We start from the raw sequence: 24272 nt of genomic DNA, 5'->3' as shown, positions 1-24272 counted from the left end.
GTTTTATTTTTCAATAAACTGTCTTTCTTGTCCTTTCCAGCCATGTCCAATTTCTTCGCTCGTTTCGCTCACGCTCGTGCTCGCTCTTCCCCCACCTGAGCACACGAATGGTTTCTTTGTCTCTCGCGGAGTGCTCTGCCATCCACCAACACCCCCTCTTCTTCCCGAATGCTGCCTATAACAGAGCGACAGGTGATCAGACAAACACTCACAGCTGTGTCATCTACGCACCTGCCGCTAATCTCGAGGCCGGTCCTCACACGCCCCGCTTCTCCGCAGGCCACGCCCCCTCACATACCTCTACACAAGTTTTTACAGTGTATATAATGGTCTGCTACATGTTTCGAAACATAAACAGAACACCACTGGTAGGAGCATGATAACATGAATGTACGGTAAATGAGTGTCTCTGTGGTGAAAGCTACATTATACATGCAAAAAACTAATTTAAATAGGGTGGTCTGCACCAGTTATCAATTGAATATGCTGTTTTAGTAGATCACATGCAAAACACCCACTAATATAACACACACTTTTTTGTATGCAGATGCTGTATAGCATGTGGTATTTGGATCTTAGTAGATCAGGCGTTGTGTTTGTACTTTCTGCACAGCTGTAAGACCATACCCATGTGTGTTTTGTATTAAGTGATTTGTTTATTTTTCAATCACAGTTCTCATGAGTTGGTGCGGCACGGGAGGCCTTTTTCAGCCCACAGCTCATTTCTTTATTGGTCCTGTGCATATTGGAGAAATAAATTATATTCAATATTATTGAGATATATTACATCCTATTCTGATTTGCTTTGTCATCTATAACATATTGCTAATTTCTCTTGAAGATGAGAATCTATCCATCCATCCACCCATCCATCCAATAAGAGGAGGTTTTATTCAGGTAGATTAGCATACATTGACCAACATTGTTTTTTTGACAGCTATAATGCACAAAATGTATCAAAACCTCGAAGAAACAAAAATGTTCGACACACCTGATCTAAGTAAAGAAAGGTAATTAGACTGTTTACCTCAGTTTTCGTTTTTTGTAGGATTTATTTTTCCATGAAAGTTTGCACCGGTCTTGGTATACCGTCTTGCTTATAGTGCAGACAAACATTGTGCATAACACACTTGTCCGTTTGCCGGCGTATTATTTCGTGGAATCGTGGAATAAACAATCCCATGTTGGCTAGTCTGTGCTTTTTTAATTAAATACAACTGCAAAATAACTCGCAAGGGGCCCAAGCTGCGTGTAATCCAATGTGTAATTGCATCTAAGATTGTTGTGTTGTCTTTGCGTTGATGTCGTGTGACTCCTTGGCTTTGTGTGTCTTTGTGCGCAGTGCTGGCTGACCTTGTGGAGAAGGCTGTGGTCCATCTGTCCAAATCTTCTGCAGAGTGCGTCTTTCCTCCGCCTCAGCACAAAGGTCAGTGTGAAGCAGCAAACATGCTGGGCTCTCTCCTCAACAAGTCACATATACTGTAAGAAACGCTGCCAAAGGGCATCCGGTGGCTCAGCAAAGTAAACCAGACTTCATGTTCTTTAGACACCAATGTGAACTTTGCTCTCAACTGGCTGTTGCTGTGTGATAAGAAGACACCTTTTGAGGAACTCAAGTCCCCTTAAAGATTATACTAATTGTCGGGTTCAGAAAGAAAAAGCAATGACACATAAAGGTCAGCAGTTAGAGAATCACAGCTGGAAGAACTATTTAGTAAAAATCAGGTGGTCATACCTCTTTGCTTACATGAAAATGGGTTGAAAATATTCTTCACTTCATTTTATTGCACCCCGGGTTAGAACATGTTGCATTAGCATATTAAACAAGTGAGGGCTGTCAGCAGGTTGGTGTTTGGTTGCCGCTGGGCTAAACAACCTGATCACGGACAGCTAAACACATGCACCGCTAATTAGTGCATCTTCAGCTTCAGCGTGCATACAAACTGTAACATTTCCCAATGGCACTGAGGTGCTAATTGCACGTTTCTTGCTTATTTTTTCCCCCCTCCTGCAATTTGCACAAATTAAATTCATGATATAGACCACCAGAGGAAAAGTGAATAACATTTTTTTTTTTTTTTTTTTTTTTTTTTTTACACGTCGATTTGTTGTGGACACTTCATTAGGAACTTCTGCACAATCTGATGAGACACAGCAAGAGAGCCGTGTCAACACTTCAGCAAATATAAGGCTCCATATTATGGAGTTTTAATGCCAAAAAATCAAATAACATTCAAATAGAATAATTAGATGAAAAAAGTTTTTTTTGGAATGACAATATTTGCTTTTTATCACCTACAGGATTACTGATAGATAAAGTTGTCAGGAACAGATCAAATATCTTCTTAGTAACTTGCAGGAAGTCCCACGTTCGCTACCTTTTTCATGGTGGTGTTAACAAAGGCCTTCATCTCCCCTCTTTATCGCTTTAGTGGAGTGATGAAGGCTCTTTGCTGTGCGGATCGGTCCACGCTGGCACACGCACACACCCACACACACTCAAACTTAGATCCTGCACTTCTAATCAATCCTGTCAAATAACCTTTGTGGAGATCAAAAGCCAACTGGGCTTTTGTTGAATTCTGCCACACACTGTGTGCGTGTGTGTGTGTGTGTGTGTGTGTGTGTGTGTGTGTGTGTGTGTGCGTGTGCGCGTGCGTGCGTGCGTGGGTGTGCGTGCGAATGTGGGTTGGACAGACGTCACCTGAAGCCTCGGACCTTCTTGAGAGTGCTCTCATTGTGCGGCGAGAGCAGACTCATTTGGCAAGCATTAACCTCTGTCACATCAGCGCTCTGTCTCCTCAGCCTTCACGCGCCTCGCTGATGAAGGCGGCCCACTCATGTAATTCATGCAGCCTGCACACAAAGACGAGAGCAGCTTTTTATCCTAATAGTACTCTTCCGAAACTATGCACACACTTGAATGGCTTCTTGTTCAAAAAGCACGTGCCCACACTGAAATGTTTCAATGATGTTGATTTCCAGACACTGGTCACCTCATACGTTGTTAATTACAGTATATGACGGATGAGTTGTTCCTGTAAAGTCACAATATGTAATAACCTTACCTTGAATTGACACCTTCAAAATCATGTGACTACACCACTGGCTCAGAATGAAGAAGATAGCATCCCTGTTTTCGCCACAGTGAACCCAAATCTCATACTTTAGAGTTCTGAAGTATTAGTGAACCAGCCAGCACACATTGTTTTTGTACAGTAACTTTAATGAAATAACTATATTGTCATGATCCCCATGGGTGTTTGCCCAGTGTTATTATTTTACGGTGTTTGTGTTTGTTTCTGTGTAAGTGCTTCTTCCTCGCTTGTTTCCCACTTCCTGTTGGAGCGCTAACTCTAGACACTTTCCCCGGATTGGTGATTAAACTCACCTGCCAGGAAAGCCAATTAGTTAGGGTTATAGCCAGGGTCTGCCTGCACACATAGACTCGTTCATTGTTTCTCTTTTGCCACAGTGACTGTTCTATATTATTGGGTTACTGCGCGACTGGTACCTATTTAAATGGCCTTCTGCATGCACATTGCTACCAACTCTTTATCATGAGATCACACCAACAACAACAACCATGCACCACCGTAGGAGGTAGATTGTAGCAGCCTTTTTGTAAAACACTGAATGATTACCGGTTTATGTAATATATGCTGCAAATTAAGACACCAGTGACTGATATCATGCATTCTATGTAAGTATAGTAGTTGCTACATATACTGTACAGTAGACAACACATAGAAAGGTAAAGCTACATCTCTCCAAGTCACACAAATACTGTGCCGTGTAAAAGGCCTGCACATACAGTAGATGTCTCACTTCTTAGCAAAGTTCCAGTAATAGTTGGCCATCATTCAACTCTGTCAGCACCTGTAGCTTGTGTATACAGTCCCTAACAAAAATCTTGTCGTTTGGGTACAAGTTCACCTTAAGTGCCCCCCAACTATATGTCTAATAATTTTTTTTTTTTTTTACAAAATGGCTAATTTCGATCTCAACAGCTTTTAAAATAAGATTTTGATGCCAAACGAAAATGCTGAAAAGCATTCTAACGTTCACAGCTTGGTAAAGCCCACTGAGTCAGTTTTTGCAAGGACAAAAGTCTTGTCACAATCAAGCGTTGATAAACAGTGCGTTGTGGAAGACGCAAGAGATTGTTGTGATTTTAGGATGCAGACGAACGAGGTAGCAGTATGCAGTAAAAAAATTTTATTATTTATTGACAAATCAAACAAAAAGCAAGAGCAACAGGGAAGTGCTTTGACCGGACAGGCTATGACGAAAACAAAACAAAATGCAAAACACTTACAGGAAATGTGGAGCAGTACAACGTACGAGTGTACTTGCGCTCAGCATCAAAAGGATCGTCTATGGTCCCCAGCGAATAAAGAATCGATAACAATGTCTCGACAACGAAGGTAGGGAAAAGGATCAACTTAAATAGTCTTGATTGCAAACAGAAAACAGATGAGGGGAAATGCTCCAGGACAGAAGTGAAGCAGCCAGGGGAAAACACCAACAAAACCGGAAAAGCCTGCCAAAATAAAAGCACATGACAGGAACTAACACAAAACACCGAAAAACACTAACAAAACGCAACATAAAGGCACGGCCGTGACAGTCGGCTTGTCATATGATGCACCCAATCCTAAATTACAGCCTCACCTGTGATCACTACTTGATCGATCAATTAGTGTGTGTGTGTGTATAAAAAGAACCCCAGCACACCAGACCTTCACATTAACTGCAACTTGGCCTCTGACAACATGCCTTAGATTCACCCTAAGATCAAAGTGTTGATTATCAAGAGGCTGAAAACCAGCTCCACTGCTGAGGTGGCTGACACCTTCAATGTGTCTCAGTGTCAAGTACAAGAAATATGAAAAATATTTGAAGAGACTGGTGATGTTTTTGACAATCCCAGATCCGGCAGACAACTCGACAACTACCGTTTGTTGGCTCGAAAATCCAAGGCCAGCCCCTTTTCCACTGCAGCAGAGCTCCAACAGGCCTGGTCACCTCAAATCCCTGTGTCAACTAGAACAGTTTGTAGAATTACGTCTTGAAATGGCCTCCAAGGTCTAGTCACTGCAAATAAACCAAAATGCAAAAAAAAAAAAAGTGTGGCATTTGCCAAGGCCTGCTAAAAGGATGGATGCTGTAAAAGTGGCAGAATGTGGATTTCTCAGATGAATCTTCAGTTGAATTACGTCATAGCCGCCGCAAATATTGCAGGAGAAATTTGTAGAAGGCAATGTCAATAGCCTAAAATATCAAGAAGTATTAGCTACCTCTTATATTGCCAATCATAAAAGTGGTCTAATTTTGCAGCAGGATGGTGCACCATCGCAAACTTTCATCTCTACATCAAAGTTCCTCAAGGCCAAGAATATCAAGGTGCTCCAGGACTGGCCAGACCAGTCACCAGACATGAATATCATTTAGCAAGTCTGGTGTGCAATGAAAGAAGAAGCATGGAAGATGAAACCAAATAATCTTGATGAACACTTGGAGGCATGTAAGACTGCTTTCTTTGCTATTCCTGTTGACTTAATCAATGAATTGTACGAATCATTGCTGAACCGCATAGATGCAGTCCTTCATGCTCATAGAAGTTATACAAGATAATAAATATGGCTCCTTATGCAATATATTTTTGTATTTTAAGTAAAGTATTTGTTCAATTTTCACATTACTCTCTGTGGGCGACAAAACATTTGTCTTGCCAAAATCTGCCTTTTCTGTGTTCATTAAATTATATATTTTTTCTTCAGTGAAGCAAATTTATTTCACTATATTAAACATAATTTGGGAAGGCTTTAGCTTTCTTATGAGCCATTTCTAAAACCAATGTATTCATAAAAAGTCAAGTTAGAAGCTGTTGTTTCTACAAAACGGATAAGTGACAAGACTTTTGTCAAGGACTGTACAAGTGGTGGTGTGAGCCAACATCTTTTTTATCCGTGCCGTCTGCTGGATTGACCCAGGCTCATCTACAAAGTTATCTGGTACATTGTAGTCTGTCCAATCGGTGTGTCCTTGTCCATGCTGTCTTAGTATTAGTAACAAAACGGTTTAAATACAATGCGAGAGTTTTGAGAAAAACAACAAAATGCAGCAATAACTAAATGGAACAATAATTGTCGTTACTGAAGTTTCAATTAGGACGTGTAGGTGTACCTTTTATAGAGCAGGTGTTTTTCTTACCGACGCTACACTAAGAGTGAGAAGCAGCAGTTTAGAGTCATAATAATAATACTATTGTTCCCTTCCCCCACAGCCAGGAAGCAATAGAGGCATTTGTCAAAACCAACTGTCAGTACTTGCGCGGTTATTGCCCTTCCTCGCCGTTTTCTCTCCGCACAATTACAGCTGTAACTGCAAAGAAACTAATATGTTTTTATGGCTGCTGCAAGTTAGCGGTGCTAAATGAGAGCGGCCGGCGGGACCGATGATGTGCTCTGCTGTCTTATCTCACTGAAGGGGAACGTTTGGACTCCAAATGAAGTCACGGGATAAAGATCTTTCTCACGCTGCCTACTTACTCTTTCTATTCTTCCCAGCACACCCTGCTTAATTGTGTCAAAATGGCGGCGGGGAAAGCCACAGTCACTTTGACTGACAGCTGAAGATCTTGTAAGATTATGTAGACCAGGGGTGTCCAAATCTATTTTCCAGCCAGGGCCGTACACTGAAAAAAAATCAAAGTATTCAAAAATGTTTCATTATGAAAAAAAACTACATTTAAAGACAAACTTCCGTCATCTTTGTGTTAAACTGCAGTTGACAAAGCAAATCATTAATATCAACTATTTCTTGTTACATTACACCAGTGGTTCTCAAACTTTTTTTGTCATCCCCCACTTTGGACAAGGGCGAGTTTTCAAGCCCCACCTGCCCCCATCACCCCAACAGAACGCTAATGCCAAGCTTAACATTTTCAAATTTATTGAACATCAAGTAACATCAAGTTGTATACATTCAAACTCAATAACATAACATAACATCAAGTTCAATAATAAATAAAATAACTGTGCAGCTGTGGTATAACTTGCCCATCCATCCATCCATTTTCTACCGCTTATTCCCTTTGGGGTCGCGGGGGGCGGTGGAGCCTATCTCAGCTACAATCGGGCGGAAGGCAGGGTACACCCTGGACAAGTAGCCACCTCATCGCAGGGCCAACACAGATAGACAGACAACATTCACACTCACATTCACACACTAGGGCCAATTTAGTGTTGCCAATCAACCTATCCCCAGGTGCATGTCTTTGGAGGTGGGAGGAAGCTGGAGTACCCGGAGGGAACCCACGCAGTCACGGGGAGAACATGCAAACTCCACACAGAAAGATCCCGAGCCCGGGATTGAACCCAAGACTACTCAGGACCTTCGTATTGTGAGGCAGATGCACAAACCCCTCTTCCACCGTGCTGCCTGGTATAACTTGCATCAAGTTCAATAATAAATAAAATAACTTGCATCAAGTTCAATAATAAATAAAACAAAAGTGTTATAACTTGCATCAAGTTCAATAATAAATCAAAAAAAGTGTTATAACTTGCATCAAGTTCAATAATAAATCAAATAAAAGTGTTATAACTTGCATCAAGTTCAATAATAAATCAAATAAAAGTGTTATAACTTGCATCAAGTTCAATAATAAATCAAATAAAAGTGTTATAACTTGCATCAAGTTCAATAATAAATCAAATAACTTGCATCAAGTTCAAAATAAATCAAATAAAAGTTTCACTTTGCAATCTTTGCAAAAAAAAAAGGAGGAGCTATGCATTTGGCAAGACAGGGCAAGTGACAGCACTTTGCCCCGGGAGAGCCACCTTGCTTCACTGTGAAACACATACTTGCCAACCCTCCCGGATTTTCCGGGAGACTCCCGAAATTCAGCGCTTCTCCCGAAAACCTCCCGGGACAAATTTTCTCCCGAAAATCTCCCGAAATTCAGGCGTACCTGAGTGACGTGTCGACAGCATGTTTTCACGTCCGCTTTCCCACAATATAAACAGCGTGCCTGCCCAATCACGTTATAACTGTAGAATGATCGAGGGCGAGTTCTTGGTTTCTTATGTGGGTTTATTGTTAGGCAGTTTCATTAACGTCCTCCCATCACGGCAACAACACACAACAACAGCAGTCACGTTTTCGTCTACCGTAAAGCAGTTCGTCTGCCGTAAACAGCAATGTTGTGACACTCTTAAACAGGGCAATACTGCCATCTACTGTACATACATATGTAACATTAACATCTAGGGCTTTTAGAGAGTGCAGTGCACAACTGCGCACACAACAAGGAGACGAAGCAGAATGCATCATCAGAGAGGGTGTTCAGCATGGTTAGAAAAATAATGACAGAGAATAGAACAAGGATGGACAATTCAACCCTTAACTCAACAATGAGTAGATGAGTGTTATGTGTGTGTATATGTGTAAATAAATGAACACTGAAATTCAAGTATTTCTCTTATTTATATGTATATATATATATATATATATATATATATATATATATATATATATATATACAGCTAGAATTCACTGAAAGTCAAGTATTTCTTATATATATATATATATATATATATATATATATATGTGTGAAATACTTGACTTATTTCTTATATATATATATGTGTGTGTGTGAAATACTTGACTTGGTCAATTCTAGCTGTAAATATACTCCTCCCCTCTTAACCACACCCCCACCTCCCGAAATCGGAGGTCTCATGGTTGGCAAGTATGGTGAAACAGCACGGCTGTATGATCAGCTCCCATTTCCTCACACAGTGCAGAGAACAGTCGCACTTTCAGTGGTCGTGTTTTGATCAAATTTACCGCGCTCACATCTGTTAAAACCTCATTGAGTTCGGGGCTGAGCTGCCTTGACGCGAGTGCTTCCCGGTGAATGACACAGTGTGTCCACTGCGCATTTGGCGCAACCCTCTTTATTAGAGCCTGCAGCTTGTTTCTTGACCCTGCCATGGTCATTGCGCCATCAGAGCAAAAGCCCACACAGTTTTCCCATTTAAGGTCGTGTTCTTTAAGGAAACTGTCCATTATATTGAACAGCTCATCAGCAGAGGCTCTATTTTTGATGTATTTTCAAAAATACGGGAGGGAATTTCACTTTAATTTATTTATTTTATTTTATTTTTTTTTAGATTTTTTTTTTTTTTTACTATGCTTTCATTTTCTGTACACAATGTGAATCACTTTGTGATTCACAGTGTGTAGCGGATTTCACAGACAGAATCACAAAGTGATTTACAGTGTGTACAGAAAAAAAAGCATAGTAAAAAAAAAAAAAAATCTAAAAAAAAACCCCTGCCATGGTCATTGCGCCATCAGAGCAAACGCCCACACAGTTTTCCCATTTAAGGTCGTGTTCTTTGAGGAAACTGTCCATTATCTTGAACAGCTCATCAGCAGAGGCTCTATTTTTGATGTATTTTCAAAACAGAAAATCCTCGCACAGTGACTCGCTATTCACAAAGCGGACGTATGCGATGAACAGGCAGTCTTTATTGCTGTCAGTAGCTTCGTCCACTTGTAAAGCAAAACGACTTTATTTTCATTTGTCTCCGAGTTGTTCCTCAAGATCACTTGCAATGTCGCATATACGTCTCGCAACTGTGTCGTTTGACAGTGGGACAGCTTTTCATTTTGCTGCGCTTGTCTCGTCAAGTTTGTTCCGCTTAGCCCCGCCCCCATTAGTTACTGTTGCTATGTCTGTCAAACTTTTGCTCCTACCTAGAAATGTAAAGCCGACAGGAAAAATAAGTAATTTACATTTATTTATATAGCGGATTTCACAGACAGAATCACAAAGTGATTTACAGTGTGTACAGAAAATGAAAGCATAGTAAAAAAAAAAATAATCTAAAAAAAAAAATTAAAGTGAAATTCCCTCCCGTTCCTCGCGCCCCACCTGTCATGTCTCTATTCCCCACCAGTGGGGCGCGCCCCACACTTTGAGAAACGCTGCATTACACCATTTTGAGTTTTTTGTCCAAATTTTCACTTTTTAATTTTACTTCTACAATGTTCTGCAGGACAATAAAAACCGCAAATGGCCCCCAGCTTGCACTTTGGACACCCTCATTATAGACTTAGCGTCACTTTTGCTGTCCATGAAGAAAGCTTGTATGTATGTTCTTTTATCTCCTTCAATTGTTTTACAGAGCAAGAGAAGAGTGTGGAAGACGTTGTCCTATCTCCTGTGGAAAATCTCGGAATGAACATCTGTCTGAGGTATATTTTTTAATCTCAGCCAAATCATCTTAGTCTCGACCACACATGACAGAGTATGCTGTGATAATATTGTCTTGCTACGTTAATGTGTTATTATGCACAGTTTTTTTGGAATTGCTAAAGCACAATATTGATAATGGCTCGCTTTTTCAAAACACTACACACAATTAGAACAACCACATACCCAACACCTTACATATTTTGCAAAATGAAACTGTTGTAAAAACTACACACTTCTTTATGAAAAAAAAAAAAACATTTTGTTGCCATATGAAACACACAAGTTTCAAATGACTTTATTCTGTTTGAACTTGTTAAACTGTGCAGTGATAAACCCAAAACACTTGTATGACTTCTTCTTCCCAGTGATTAGAGTGGCTTACTATACTGTATAAACTAGGTACACAGAGGAAGTACAACTATTCAGTAAATTCACAAGACCAGTGTTGAAGACTGAAGAAAATGTAATTTATTTCTCTAGATGCGCAAAATGTTGACGCGAAGATTCATACTACAGCATACACTGTATCAAATCATGTCACTTTACTGTTAGTAGAAAAATCTGAAACATACAGTAAAAATACTGTAAAACTAACTAAACACACATGACAAAAATATGGTAAAAATTAGACATTGTCTCTTTGCCGCGTTGGATCTGGCCAGAGAATTGTGTTGACGTCACAAGCAATGTCCTTATTAACAAGACATCTTGGAAATGACAAATCCATTCTTGTATAGGTGCAGCTTGCATTTAGCCACAGACCTACAAGGTTCAGATTAGGTTTGCCTCAGCCTGTTGACGGCGATATATAAATGTGATTATCTTCTTGTCTTCCTCTTCATTGGCCTCTACTCCTGGAAGGCCTCCATCTCTTCCTCTGTTGATTCCTCGTCGCACTTTGGGTCTCACTCTTTCCATTAAGGTTGCAGATTTATAAACTCACCTGCTGCTTTTTATAGAGTGTATACACCTGGTTAGTTACAATTAAGCAAACAAGTTTTTACAAAGCTGATGTCTGTGTTGAACCAATTGAACCACCGGTGGTGGTCAACGAAGCTAAGATGGCTGTTGTACAACAAGCAGCGCGCAAATTATCTGAGTACAAAAGAAGGTTAAATATTCCTGCAAAAAACAGATACGAGCAACAAATCTAATAATGCAATGAAATAGATCCTCAAAAAAAGATTTGTCAAGTAATATCACGGATTATACGTCAGTCGCGTTCTCAGACATATCGAACTTTTGTGCTCCAGAAGCCATTCTACACATCAAAACAGATAAAAACTTGCATGGAGGTCACCAACTTTGTGTGTAGCTGCATCAAGGAAATTGGTATCAAGACTCTCCTAGATAAATATGCATTGTTTTTGCTTAGGTAAAGTTGCATTTCATGAGTTAACTTTGCGTCTACTGAAGTTTGTTGCTGTTGCACGCGGTGTTTTCGAGTGGCGTGTTTTCCCCCGTCTTTATCAAAATATAACTGATGTTAACGTTGTTGTCCCAATGATCCTAGGAGCTATGTTGTCCGGGGGCTTCTATGCCCCCTGGTAGGGTCTCCCAAGGCAAACTGGTCCTAGGTGAGGGATCAGACAAAGAGCAGCTCGAAGATCTCTATGAAAAACACTAACAAGGAACCCAGATTTCCCTCGCCCGGACGCGGGTCACCGGGGCCCCCCTCTGGAGCCAGGCCCGGAGGTGGGGCACGATGGCGAGCGCCTGGTGGCCGGGCCTGTCCCCATGGGGCCCGGCCGGGCACAGCCCGAAGAGGCAACGTGGGTCCCCCCTCCCTTGGGCTCACCACCCATAGCAGGGGCCATAGAGGTCGGGTGCAGTGTGAGCTGGGTGGCAGCCGAAGGCAGGGCACTTGGCGGTCCGATCCTCGGCTACATAAGCTAGCTCTTGGGACGTGGAACGTCACCTCGCTGGGGGGCAAGGAGCCTGAGCTAGTGCGTGAGGTGGAGAAGTTCCGGCTAGATATAGTCGGACTCACTTCGACGCACAGCCAGGGCTCTGGAACCAGTTCTCTTGAGAGGGGCTGGACTCTCTTCCACTCTGGCCGCTCAAAGCTTGCACGTTGGAGTTCAACCCAGTGGACGAGAGGGTAGCCTCCCTCCGCCTTTGGGTGGGGGGACGGGTCCTGACTGTTGTTTGCGCTTACGCGCCAAACGGCTGCTCAGAGTACCCACCCTTTTTGGATTCACTCGAGGGAGTACTGGAGAGTGCTCCCCCGGGTGATTCCCTCGTTCTACTGGGGGACTTCAACGCTCATGTTGGCAACGACAGTGAGACCTGGAGAGGCGTGATTGGGAAGAATGTCCGCCCGGATCTGAACCCGAGTGGTGTTTTGTTATTGGACTTTTGTGCTCGTCACAGATTGTCAATAACAAACACCATGTTCAAACATAAGGGTGTCCATATGTGCACTTGGCACCAGGGCACCCTAGGCCGCAGTTCCATGATCAACTTTGTAGTTGTGTCATCGGATTTGCGGTCTCATGTTTTGGACACTCGGGTGAAGAGAGGGGCGGCGCTTTCTACCGATCACCACCTGGTGGTGAGTTGGCTGCGATGGTGGGGGGGGATGTCGGACAGACCTGGCAGGCCCAAACGCATTGTGAGGGTTTGCTGGGAACGCCTGGCAGAGTCTCCTGTCAGAGAGTTTCAATTCCCACCTCCTGAAGAACTTTGAACATGTCACGAGGGAGGCACTGGACATTGAGTCCGAGTGGACGATGTTCCGTGCCTCTATTGTCGAGGCGGTCGATCGGAGCTGTGGCCGCAAGGTGGTTGGTGCCTGTCGTGGCGGTAATCCTAGGATGCCGTCAACCTGAAGAAAGAGTCCTATCGAGCTCTTTTGGCTCATAGGACTCCGGAGGCAGCAGACAGGCACCGACAGGCCAAGCGATGTGCGGCTTCGGCGGTCGCGGAGGCAACAACTCGGACATGGGAGGAGTTCGGGGAAGCCATGGAAAACGACTTCCGGACGGCTTCGAAGCGATTCTGGACCACCATCCGCCGCCTCAGGAAGGGGAAGCAGTGCAATGTCAACACCGTGTATGGTGAGGATGGTGGTGATGATGGTTCTGCTGACTTCGACTGCAGATGTTGTGGATCGGCGGAGGGAATACTTCGAAGACCTCCTCAATCCTACCAGCACGTCTTCCTATGAGGAAGCAGGGCCTGGGGAATCTGTGGTGGGCTCTCCTATTTCTGGGGCTGAGGTTGCCGAGGTAGTTAAAAAGCTCCTCGGTGGCAAGGCCCCGGGGGTGGATGAGATCCGCCCGGAGTTCCTTAAGGCTCTGGATGTTGTGGGGCTGTCTTGGTTGACAAGACTCTGCAACATCGCGTGGACATCGGGGGCGGTACCTCTGGATTGGCAGACTGGGGTGGTGGTTCCTCTCTTTAAGAAGGGGAACCGGAGGGTGTGTTCTAACTATCGTGGGATCACACTCCTCAGCCTTTCTGGTAAGGTCTATTTAGGTGTACTGGAGAGGAGGCTACGCCGGATAGTCGAACCTCGGATTCAGGAGGAACAGTGTGGTTTTCGTCCTGGTCATGGAACTGTGGACCAGCTCTATACTCTCGGCAGGGTCCTTGAGGGTGCATGGGAGTTTGCCCAACCAGTCTACATGTGCTTTGTGGACTTGGAGAAGGCATTCGACCGTGTACCCCGGGAAGTCCTGTGGGGAGTGCTCAGAGATTATGGGGTAACGGACTGTCTTATTGTGGCGGTTCGCTCCCTGTATAATCAGTGTCAGAGCTTGGTCCGCATTGCTGGCAGTAAGTCGGACCCGTTTACAGTGAGGGTTGGTCTCCGCCAGGGCTGCCCTTTGTCACCGATTCTGTTCATAACCTTTATGGACAGAATTTCTAGGCGCAGTCAGGGCGTTGAGGGTATCTGGTTTGGTGGCTGCAGGATTAGGTCTCTGCTTTTTGCAGATGATGTGGTCCTGATGGCTTCATCTGGCCAAGATCTTCAGCTCTCACTGGATTGGTTCGCAGCCGAGTGTGAAGCGACTGGGATGGGAATCAGCACCTCCAAGTCCGAGTCCATGGTTCTCGCCCGGAAAAGGGTGGAGTGCCATCTCCGGGTTGGGGAGGAGATCTTGCCCCAAGTGGAGGAGTTCAAGTACCTCGGAGTCTTGTTCACGAGTGAGGGAAGAGTGGATCGTGAGATCGACAGGCGGATCGGTGCGGCGTCTTCAGTAATGCGGACGCAGTATCGATCCGTTGTGGTGAAGAAGGAGCTGAGCCGGAAGGCATCCCAGCAATTGGTTGCATGGTGTAGTAAATCGACACTCAGTGCTTTGGTATTGCAAAGAAGGGACTTCATGATACATTTTTGTAATGTATGTTAAGATTGTCAAGTGATTTCTAAATCACTGTGTATTGTTTTGCCAAAAACGTGAGGTTGACAATGGGCTTGTAGTTGGGCTGATGTTTTGCGCCTTGAGTCTTCTTGAGTTTTGCTAAAAGTATAATACTTTTCATTTTAGTGCATAAGAAATCTTACAAAAACTAAGGCCAGAATACTTAGTCATTCACAAAATGTTATTACCAACTTCCATATACTATGCAAATATTGGACAAATTGTATGCACTATAATCTTAAAATCATGTCATGTAGTCATTGTTTCAAGAATCGATACACGTTGGAGAAAATGGAAGCCCCTATAGAGTCATACTGTTTGTTTTGATGTACACACGAGCACAAGCGTAAATGCTACACACGAACACACACTCACACTCATGATGTGCTTTGTTGTCAACGTCCTCCACTGCCGCTGTGTCGCTCTTCTCGTGCTACCAGCGTGATAAATAAAGCGTGATAATGAAACCAGTCCTGCAGCCGCCATGACCAATGTTACTGTTCTCGCACTGCTCGTTTACATCCTTAACGACGCCACACTGCTGCACTGCACACACTCCTGATAAGAACATTTTGGCAGCAAAATGAAACGCTGCAATGTTAAAAATGTTGTGTTTAGTGCACCACAGGAGTCATCAGATGGCTGTTTTGTTGGGACTCGCAGGCTTCAGTTACCTGTGTTTACTGCTGAACACTTCCTGTGTGCTGGCGTTTGAATATAATAATCAGCTGTAAAAAAATGATTTAATCAAGCTTAAATGTCAGCGTCATTTGCCATCACCGTACAATTTTAAAGGATTATGCTACATTGAAGTGCCACCATAGGCTACACCGGCTCGCCCCTCCCCCTCCAAACCCTCCGGCAAGCTTGATGTAGATTTTTTCCCTTGATTTGCGATCAACATTTGCAATAAATGGGACCGTTGCAGTTATTAGATTTGATTCAACTCCAATTATCATCACTTTCTCGCTTCAATTCCCATTGTTTGCTAGCGACAAAGGAAGCTAACGCACTAAATGCATAAAAGCACAAAAAGTACTCACACCTAATGAATGATCATTATCAATGATCGATAAAACAGATGGAATTGGAGTCATGGTAAAGCCTTAAAGGGGAGATAAATCTTTTTTTTTTTGTCAATCATTGACAATCCTAATGAGAGACAAGAACACATAAGGTTGTTTTTTTTTGCATTCTAAATTGCAAAAATCGGCTCGTTCTTGGTGGCGAGAAATGCAGCTAATGGGAGCAATCCATTCTGCTGCTAAATTACTTTAAAACCGCACCCAAAAACCGCCAACAATACTTAATTTATGTTGCATAACCTGTATAATAACCAAACTGTACATTGTTATTGTAAGAGCAAACACTGAGGAATTATTTTTCTAGCGTAGCAAGACATCATCTTGGGACGGCATTCTAAGGCATTAGCCTTGAGCTAGCTACGGCAAGAGATCAACTAGCTTTTGCATAAGCAGATGAATTTCTTTTGAATTTGTATTACACAACACAATGCCATAGGACTCCAGTTTGTATTGACCGAAAAACCTAAAAAATCATATTACAGTGTCTGTAAAGTATTAGCACACAATTAATGTTTTGTTTGTACAGAGCAAGCTTGACAGTGTATGTAGTTGTAATAACTTGCATAGTGTGCTGCTGTATTATGATCAATATTATAGTGACTCACTCGATGGACAGTTGTTTGTTCCAACTGGCAGGGGAAGGTTTTTCAAGTTGACTTTTGGTGAGCACACCATACAGTGTATATGTTCGCATAGCTTGGCTCATAGTTCCACATTTGCAGGTTCGAGTCACGCCGACCTCACTCTCTTGGCTTCCGTCTGCTCCAATGTTTCACCTTTCTTCATGCTCACTTCTATAAGCAGCAGTTCATCCTCCATATGTTTAGCTTCAAAAAGATAAGGTTGTGAAACCTCATTTGTGCAAAAACAGTTGTCTTTGTGTCTGTTACCAAATCTGCCATGATTACAACACACTTGCATTTGTTTCCGGAAGTAGGAACACACATTTGTTGCTGGAAGTCGGAAGTGCGCTGCCATGGAAACGGAAATAAATGCGCTGAGAAAATAAGTTCCGGTAATGCATAAAATGATCAAATATTTAAATACTGTGTTGAACATATTACATATTGTTATGTCTGTTACTACATTATATATAGACTTGCAGTGTGTATACAAAACGTTGATGGAGGGTTTTAAAGTTGTTTAAGAGGGTTTTGAAGGCTACAACAGTGACTCCAATTAGCGTTAAAAAAATAAGTATGTGTTCTTGTCTCCTTTAATGATTGTACACGATTGGCAACATTCCCAAAAAAGTGTTGTTACTCAGGTCTGCAGCGACATTTCCGTCTCCTTTGGGTCACTGCTGGGTCTACCCACCTAGCAGTCTTGAGAGGATGCAGGCGTTCCTTGAATGCCATGAACCAAACTGCTTGCCTATAGTAATTCCAGCAACAATTTATGATTGTATATTAACCTGTGATCACCTCGCTGCAAGTTACGGCATACATGGCTAATCTGCCGAGACGTAATTGCAAATATAGAAATATGCAAATTACAAATTTGCGTTATTCCACTCTACTTATTTACTAAAAATAATCAATCCCCAAGTGTAGGAAATGTTCCATTAGTTTTGGCCTACGGCAATAAAGCTATTGATATTCATAAAAAGAGCAGGTCAAATGAAGGTTGTTTTTTTTTCCCTCCTGCAGGTATGGCCATTTCCTCCAGCTCCTTCAAGAAGATGCTGCGGGCAGCCTGACGCTCCTCATGAAGCACGTGAAGATCTTCTTGTCCCGGCAGAGAGTTCAAACGTCTTCGGAGCTCCGTATCTTTTCACCAGTCCACATCGAGCTTTCTGTCTTATTTCCATTACCCAACAGACACTTCATGGTTATACTTCCTTTTATTCAGTGTGAAGTACATTTCAGACTACCCGTCATAATCAAATGCCTCAGTGACATTTAAGCTCCTTTTATTTTGGAGGCTCCCATGCGGTGATCACATTGTTATGAGTCATAAATGGCAACTTTCTGACAAATGACAAGTCTTAGTGGACTTGGTCAAAAACATGCAAATTGATGCACAATGGGAATAGGTTGCCTGATTTATGTGTTTTTGTTATGTGTTTATCTTCATTCCCTTTATGTTTTTGTGTTACTGTAGACGAAAACAATGTTTTCCGTGGGGCTTTGTGTCATTTATAATTCTGTGTGGTTGAAAGCAAAGTTTTGGCGGTACGTTACAGATGGATGAGGCAGTCAGTCAGTCACTGTCAGAGATGTTAAGCTGTTTGGTATAGGCACTTTTTATCAGCACTTTTGTCGTCTTATTACATGTCGTAGTGAGAAAAAACATATCACACATGATTAAAAACTCCTGTATGTCAACAGCTCAATGTGTGACTGTACGATAACACCTGGGCAAACTTTTGTTGAAAACAAACGTATATGAAAAGTGAGGCGCACAAAAACTGAGGTGCTATTGTGTTGGTTTTGTTTGTGAATGAATAGCTCATTTGGTTCCTACCTTATATTTTCTTTGTACCAAATAATGCTGATTTTACAGGCTTCAAATCCCAAACCGAGGCTTAAAGTGCTTGTTCATCAGAGGCAACCACTCTAAAAATGTCTCTTTGGAACTGAGCCAGGACCTGCATATCACTAATTTGCTGCCATCGGGTTCTGATTGAGTTGGCATCGTCAGATTCCACAATAGCTTCACCATAAATAGAAATGTGCCCACCTTTCATGAGAACAAGCTTTATTTTTGAAGGATTTTGTTGCGACCTTTGTCGTCCTTATCACTTCTGGCTTGATGTAGCGTTCACAATGCATATCTAATAGACCTTTTAGTGAATGAAGTACCTTGATTTAATTTCTTACCTTGTTCACTCATCTGTAAAGTTCTGCACCATTCACTGCTTACCAGTTCGTGGAAAATTAACATTCAGTCCCAATACTGAAATTCTGCAGCGTTGAAGTCTTGCCCTCAAAACATACAGTGCAGGCCAAAAGTTTGGACACACCTTCTCATTCAATGTGTTTTCTTTATTTTCATGACTATTTACATTGTAGATTGTCACTGAAGGCATCAAAACTATAAATGAAAAAGTGGAGTTATGTACTTAACAAAAAAAAAGTGAAATAACTGAAAACATGTTTTATATTCTAGTTTCTTCAAAATAGCCACCCTTTGCTCTGATTACTGCTTTGCACACTCTTGGCATTCTCTGGATGAGCTTCAAGAGGTAGTCACCTGAAATGGTTTTCACTTCACAGGTGTGCCTTATCAGTGTTGATTAGTGGAATTTCTTGCTTTATCAATGGGGTTGGGACCATCAGTTGTGTTGTGAATGAGAAGGTGTGTCCAAACTTTTGGCCTGTACTGTACAGTTCAAGGGCACTCCAGCTACCTCAAAAATCCTGAAACTATTGCATCCTTTACTCTGCACTGCAGTCGTTCGGCTTGAAGACTATCCAGGCCACGACTGGCTGGCATCAACCGTGTTCCTGATAATGGCAGGAAACTGGCGGCGGTGTTTGAGTGTACTTGTCAAGCTGTCGTCTCTGCTCAGCTCTGCCCTCATCTGGCCGGCCAGGACACATGCCTCTGTAAGTTAAAGTGCCCATGTAATAGTATTTGTCTACAATTTCAAATAATGTATTGGAAGTGTGTTGTCCAAAATCTGGCATTGGTGCTGGAATTTAGACTGTTAAAATCAATCAATCAATCAATCAATCTTTATTTATATAGCCCTAAATCACAAGTGTCTCAAAGGGCTGCACAAGCCACAACGACATCCTCGGTACAAAGCCCACATAAGGGCAAAGTGGGACGTCGATGTGAATGACTATGAGAAACCTTGGAGAGGACCGCATATGTGGGTAACCCCCCCCCTCTAGGGGAGACCGAAAGCAATGGATGTCGAGTGGGTCTTACATAATATTGTGAGAGTCCAGTCCATAGTGGATCCAACATAATAGTAAGAGTCCAGTCCATAGTGGGGCCAGCAGGACACCATCCCGAGCGGAGACGGGTCAGCAGCGCAGAGATGTTCCCAGCCGATGCACAGGCGAGCGGTCCACCCCGGGTCCCGACTCTGGACAGCCAGCATTTCATCCATGGCCACCGGACCTGTGCCCCCCCCCCCCCCTCAAGGAAAAGGGGAGCAGAGGAGAAAAGAAAAGAAACGGCAGATCAACTGGTCTAACAGGGGGGGCTATTTAAAGGCTAGAGTATACAAATGAGTTTTAAGATGGGACTTAAATGCTTCTACTGAGGTAGCATCTCTAATTGTTACCGGGAGGGCATTCCATAGTACTGGAGCCCGAATAGAAAACGCTCTATAGCTCGCAGACTTTTTTTGGGCTCTGGGAATCACTAATAAGCCGTAGTTCTTTGAACGCAAATTTCTTGCCGGGACATATGGTACAATGCAATCGACAAGATAGGACGGAGCTAGACCGTGTAGTATTTTATACGTAAGTAGTAAAACCTTAAAGTCACATCTTAAGTGCACAGGAAGCCAGTGCAGGTGAGCCAGTATAGGCGTAATATGATCAAACTTTCTTGTTCTTGTCAAAAGTCTAGCAGCCGCATTTTGTACCAATTGTAGTCTTTTAATGCTAGACATAGGGAGACCCGAAAATAATGCGTTACAGTAGTCGAGACGAGACGTAACGAACGCATGAATAATGATCTCAGCGTCGCTAGTGGACAAAATGGAACAAATTTTAGCGATATTACGGAGATGAAAGAAGGCCGTTTTAGTAACACTCTTAATGTGTGACTCAAAGGAGAGAGTTGGGTCGAAAATAATACCCAGATTCTTTACTGATTCGCCTTGTGTAATTGTTTGGTTGTCAAATGTTAAGATGGTATTATTAAATAAATGTCGGTGTTTAGCAGGACCGATAATCAGCATTTCCGTTTTCTTGGCGTTGAGTTGCAAGAAGTTAGCGGACATCCATTGTTTAATTTCATTAAGACACGCCTCCAGCTGACTACAATCCGGCGTGTTGGTCAGCTTTAGGGGCATGTAGAGTTGGGTGTCATCAGCATAACAATGAAAGCTAACACCGTATTTGCGTATGATGTCGCCTAGCGGCAGCATGTAAATACTAAAGAGTGCAGGGCCAAGATCCGAACCCTGAGGAACTCCGCACGTTACCTTAACATAGTCCGAGGTCACATTATTATGGGAGACGCATTGCATCCTGTCAGTAAGATAAGAGTTAAACCACGACAAAGCTAAGTCTGACATACCAATACGTGTTTTGATACGCTCTAATAAAATATTATGATCGACGGTATCGAAAGCAGCGCTAAGATCAAGAAGCAGCAACATAGATGACGCATCAGAATCCATCGTTAGCAGTAGATCATTAGTCATTTTTGCGAGGGCTGTCTCCGTAGAGTGATTTGCCCTGAAACCGGATTGAAAAGGTTCACAGAGATTGTTAGACACTAAGTGTTCATTTAGCTGCTGTGCGACAATTTTTTCGAGGATTTTCGAAATAAAGGGAAGGTGGGACACCGGTCGGTAGTTTACCATGAGGTCAGGATCAAGGTTAGGTCTTTTGAGCAGAGGATGAATAACCGCTTTCTTGAATGCTAGGGAAACAGTGCCAGAGGAAAGTGATACGTTTATAATATTTAGCACTGATGGACCTAATAATACAAAAAGCTCCTTGATAAGTTTCCCAGGAAGTGGGTCAAGTAAACATGTTGTTTGTTTTATCCCACTTACACGCTGTAATTGTTCCTCTAATGTTATTTCATCAAAAAGAGAGAGACTATTTTGTATTGCAGTATCCGTCGTAGATACAGTTGTATCTGTGTTCATAGAACCCAGTTGTAGCTGGGATGCGTTGTCTTTAATCTCCTTTCTAATGAGTTCAATTTTCTTATTAAAGAAATTCATAAAGTCATCTGCCGAGTGGGTGGAGCTATTGGGAGGAGTCCCTTGTTGGGTTAGCGATGCTACTGTACTAAACAAAAATTTAGGGTCGTTTTTGTTGAGGCGGATGAGATTTGAGTAATATTTAGCTTTAGCTAAGGTAAGCATGCGTTTATACGATATTAAACTATCACTCCATGCTTGATGGAAAACCTCAAGCTTGGTTGCGCGCCATTTGCGTTCCAACTTTCTACATGATAATTTATGAGCTCTGGTTTCTTCTGTAAACCATGGGGTGCGCCTTTTAGGGGCCCTTTTTTGTTTTAGCGGTGCTATACTATCAATGGTTTTGCGCAGGGCATTGTCAAAGTTGTTAGTGAGGTTATCAATAGAGCCGACATAATTTGGGAATGGTGCCATTACCGAAGGCAGTAGGTCAGCAAGAGTCATTGTTGTGGCAGCATTAATGTTGCGGCTGCTATAGCAGTTATTATTATTATTAGTTTGTTGACAATGAGTCAGAACTTCGAATTTTATAAGGTAATGATCGGACATTACTTTAGTATACGGGAGTACCATAACTTTGGAGGTGGTGACACCCCTGACCAGCACTAGATCTATCGTATTGCCGTTGCGATGCGTAGGTTCATTTATTATTTGTGTAAGACCACAGCTATCAATTATAGTCTGGAGCGCCACGCACTGAGGGTCCGATGGGGCATTCATATGGATATTAAAGTCCCCCATTATGATTATATTGTCTGCTTGCGTCACTAGATCAGCAACGAACTCTGAGAATTCATTGATAAAGTCCGAGTAGGGCCCTGGGGGGCGGTAGATAACAGCCATATCGAGAGGCAGCGGTGCGACAGACCTCATAGTAAGCACCTCAAACGATTTGTATTTATTATTTAGGTTAGGGGTAAGGTTAAAGTTTTCATTGTATATTAGTGCGACCCCCCCCACCCCTTTTAAGGGGACGGGCAATATGCGCATTCGTATAGTTAGGAGGAGATGCCTCATTTAGCGCAAAAAATTTGTCTGGTTTGAGCCAGGTTTCGCTAAGACCAATGACGTTAAGATTGTTGTCTCTAATGACCTCATTAACTAATAATGTTTTGGGAGACAAAGATCTTATGTTTAAAAAGCCCATATTATAAGTATTGGGCTGTATTGACGAGTTTTTGTTTAAATTATCCGTAGTAGAAATATTAATAATGTTGTGTTTATTATACGTAGTGCACTTTAAATAGTTTCGACCATATCTAGGAATTGATACGACGGGAATTTTCAGATTGTTTGCTTGATGCTGCGATCGACTGAACGCATCATGATTTGCCACCTCAGTAGAATGCATATCTACCCCGGACACATTCACAACAGAAAACACATTATGTGAGTTGTGTGTTATTCTAAGAAAATTGCTATGCGTACAGGAATTATCCAGCCTGGTGCTGGCTAGTTCTAGCTTAACTGACTCCTCACCCGGACTAGCAGGCTCTGTAATTGCCTGTGACCGGGCTTGCTCTAGTGTAGTTAGTCAAATGTACAGTAGTCTATGTTCTTAGACAGGATGATGGCGCCTTCCTGGTTAGGGTGAAGGCCGTCCCTCATCAGCAAGCCTGGTTTGCCCCAGAAAGAGGGCCAATTATCAATAAACGTTAGTCCCTGTTGTCTACAGAAGCTAGCCAGCCACTTGTTAAGCGAGACTAATCTGCTATATCTCTCATCATTGCCTCTCGCAGGCAGGGGGCCAGAGACAATTACTCGATGCCTGGACATCTTTCTAGCGAGATCACAAGTCCTGGCTATGTTTCTCTTTGTAATCTCTGACTGTCTCATTCTAGTGTCATTGGAGCCAACGTGTACAACTATATTCGCATAACTAGTGGTGCGATTAGCCTGTCGTACGTGTTTACTAGGCCTGTTGCGAGTTAGCTCCCTAAGATTAGCCTCAATGTCAGGTGCTCGGGCCCCAGGGATGCACTTAATTGTGGCTGGTTTGCTAAGCTTTATGTTTCGGGTGATGGAGTCCCCTATGACTAAGGTGTGGTGTCCGGTAGACTGGGGTGTAGGACTAGCTAAAGAGCTAAATCTATTATGCGTCTCAACCGGTACACCGTAGCTTGTAGGCCGCTTAGGACTACTACAGGCTGGGCTAGTTAGCTCGCTACAGCTAACGCTAGCAGATGTGTCCGCAACATCTAAAGTTACGAGATTACTCTGCTCTAACTGGCGGACACGGCCCTCTAGCAGAGCCAGCCTCTCCGTGAGTAAGGTGCAAGACGCGCAGGAAGCCATACTCACGGTGTTTTCTGTCACCGAGTGAAGTTCCTGCTGTCTTCCGAGAAGTCCTGGTCACGGTGTGCAGGAGTAGATTCCTTCTGACCGGCAACGCCTTTCTCCGCGCTAGCTTCGTTAGCTTAGCAGCTAGCTGCTAGCTAGCTGCGGGAGGGGTGGTGAGACTGAGATCGGGTGATTTGCAAGTTAAATAGTACTACTAAATATGTTGAGAAAGTAATAAAGAAAGCTGCAGAACAATTTAAAAGCACACAAATAGAACGATACTTAGCTTTTTCGAAACAGCGAGCAGTCAGCGAGCAGTCACGCACGGTGAACCGGAACCGGAAGTCCCTTCTCAAACACTTGGCCAAAAGTGTTTTTAGTGAGCCCTACTGGGATGCAGCTTTAATGCTAATGAG

The 24272-nt window shown here is 42.8% G+C and overlaps 1 protein-coding gene across 1 annotated transcript in view; it reads left to right on the top strand.

Annotated features, from left to right (window-relative positions):
* The window catches only part of tbc1d32 (TBC1 domain family, member 32), a 96351-nt gene that overhangs the window by 49826 nt on the left and 22253 nt on the right, over window positions 1–24272 (top strand). Inside the window, exons 28-31 of the mRNA XM_061929957.2 lie at window positions 1343–1426; window positions 10206–10275; window positions 17381–17496; window positions 19128–19282. Of these exons, the coding sequence (XP_061785941.2) occupies window positions 1343–1426; window positions 10206–10275; window positions 17381–17496; window positions 19128–19282 (425 nt within the window). The remainder of the gene's footprint in view (window positions 1–1342; window positions 1427–10205; window positions 10276–17380; window positions 17497–19127; window positions 19283–24272) is intronic.

This window comes from Nerophis lumbriciformis, linkage group LG34 (genome assembly GCF_033978685.3).
Source record: "Nerophis lumbriciformis linkage group LG34, RoL_Nlum_v2.1, whole genome shotgun sequence".
Taxonomy (NCBI): Eukaryota; Metazoa; Chordata; class Actinopteri; order Syngnathiformes; family Syngnathidae; genus Nerophis; species Nerophis lumbriciformis.
Note: the sequence above shows the minus strand (reverse complement) of the source record. Positions and strands in the feature narration are given on the sequence as shown.